This window comes from Microtus pennsylvanicus, chromosome X (assembly GCF_037038515.1).
Source record: "Microtus pennsylvanicus isolate mMicPen1 chromosome X, mMicPen1.hap1, whole genome shotgun sequence".
NCBI lineage: Eukaryota > Metazoa > Chordata > Mammalia > Rodentia > Cricetidae > Microtus > Microtus pennsylvanicus.
Window position 1 is genome coordinate 127059451 of NC_134601.1, and position 1886 is coordinate 127061336.

General features: G+C 38.8%; 1 protein-coding gene across 1 annotated transcript; it reads left to right on the plus strand.

Annotated features, from left to right (window-relative positions):
- Positions 1-532: 532 nt before the first annotated feature.
- On the plus strand, positions 533-1021 carry Kantr (KANTR integral membrane protein). Its single transcript, XM_075957568.1, has one exon. It carries the CDS (start codon positions 677-679, stop codon positions 905-907), a length of 231 nt encoding a protein of 76 aa, XP_075813683.1. The 5' UTR covers positions 533-676; the 3' UTR covers positions 908-1021.
- Positions 1022-1886: the final 865 nt, after the last annotated feature.

Genomic DNA, 1886 nt, shown 5'->3' on the forward strand with positions numbered 1-1886 from the left:
TTCCATTAACTATTTCAAAATAATGATGAAGCTCTTATTTGCAGAACATCCACCATTGTTAGATCCATCACCCTGCATCTAGCTTGGACATCATTCAAAGGGCTCATCGGGAGTATCTGATATTCAAGAAGACAGTTTCAGGGTTTCTGCCTGGAGCTGCACCCTCCAGAAGCCCCTGCTTGGCTTCCCAGCACCCAATCCCATCCCAACCAGTTACGACTTGGGCAGTGATTGGTGTTTCTTGGAAACTGGAACACGGACTCCTCCGACTGCGCTCCAAGCCCTTTATCCTCAGTAAGCAGAAGACCACAGAAGCTGGCTACTGAAGAGCCTGTCCAGATGGCAGTGCGCCTCACTGGCCTTGCTTAGCGCCTTTACCACAGAACAGTCGCTGAGTGCTGAATCTGCCCAGCACCCGCAGCCACTACAGAGAATTCGTCAGGCCCCACGTCACTAAGGGCCACTCCAGAGATCCCTCCAGAGGAGGCTAGAAAGAGGCGATCTCCGCACTGCCTAGAGTCCTACACCTTATAGTACTACTGAGAATTTATTTTTCTCTCTTGTGGATGTAGTTTTGGATATAGTTTCTTAGGAATTGGTCCAGTTTGTCTGTGTTTCTAAATTCTCTGGCCTGAAGTTCCATTTTGAAATTCTCTGCTACATATAATCCGTAACTATGTCGCCTTTTTCATTGCTGATCCTGGTCATTTGTGCCTTCTCCCTCTTTTTCCTGATCAATCTCAGCAGAGGTTTGTCTCTTTTGTTAGTCTTTACAAAGAACCAGCTTTTGGCTTTGCTGCTCCTCTCTATTGTGTCTTTGTTCTCTATTTCTTTAATTTCTGCGCTTATCTTCTTTGACCTCCTTCCTTCCACATTTTTTGGATTTATTCTACTGTTGTTTTTCTGACTTCTTAAATTGTATATTGAGCTCATTCATTTTCAGTATTATTTTTTTTCTGTTTGCTTGTTTTTTATGTTTGTTTTTCTTTGAGACAGGATCTCACTCTGTAGCCTAAGCTAACCTCAAATTCGTGATAATCTCTTCCCTAGCCTCCCCAGTGCAGGGATTACAGGCATGAGGCACTGAGCCTAGCTTTCAGCTTTCGTGTTTTCTAATTTATATATTTAAAAGCTACAAATTTCCCGCTAATGCTACTTTCTTACATAATGGTATATTGTAGTAATTTCATTGCTGTTCAGTTCCAGGAGCTTCAGCATATCTATTAGCATTGTTTATTTGACTCGTGAATTAAACAGAAGTATGTTTAAGTTCCCAGATGTTTGGGGGATTCTTAAGTTTGTTCTACTATAGAAATCTATCTTAATTATGTTCAGATGATGTGGTTTATGTGATAACTGAAATTTATTGAGACTTGTTCTATTGCTTAGTACATGATTGATAATTATTAATGTTTCCTGTGTGCTCTATAAGAATGTGTGTCCTCTAATTGAATATACAGATCTACAAGTGTCTATTAGGAATGATCTTATTCAAGTTGTATTTATGTAAGCTGATTGCTTTTGTTATGAACTACCAGTAATTTTGAAATTCTGACACTGGAATTACCTGTTTTCTTCTTAGAGTTTCCTTTTTTAACATAAATTAAGAATTGTTATATTTCTGGTAAATGTGTAATATCCTCTCTATTCCTGATAATAGAGGAATTCTGCTAGATTATCTTGTATTGATATAACAGCACAAGCTTTTTCTTCTTGTTAGGGTTTGTGTGGCATAATTTTCTATCTTTTTACTTTTGAGAATTTTTTACACCTTTGTGTTTTAATTTATATTTCTTGAAAACAGCATATGGCTGGACATTTTTTAAAAATCTAATCTAAGGCTGGGTGTGGTGGCGCACACCTTTAATCCCAGCACTTGGGAGGCT

Coding starts and splice junctions, on each gene's coding strand:
- Kantr (XM_075957568.1), top strand. CDS start 677: ATGTCGCCTTTTTCATTGCTGATCCTGGTCATTTGTGCCTTCTCCCTC.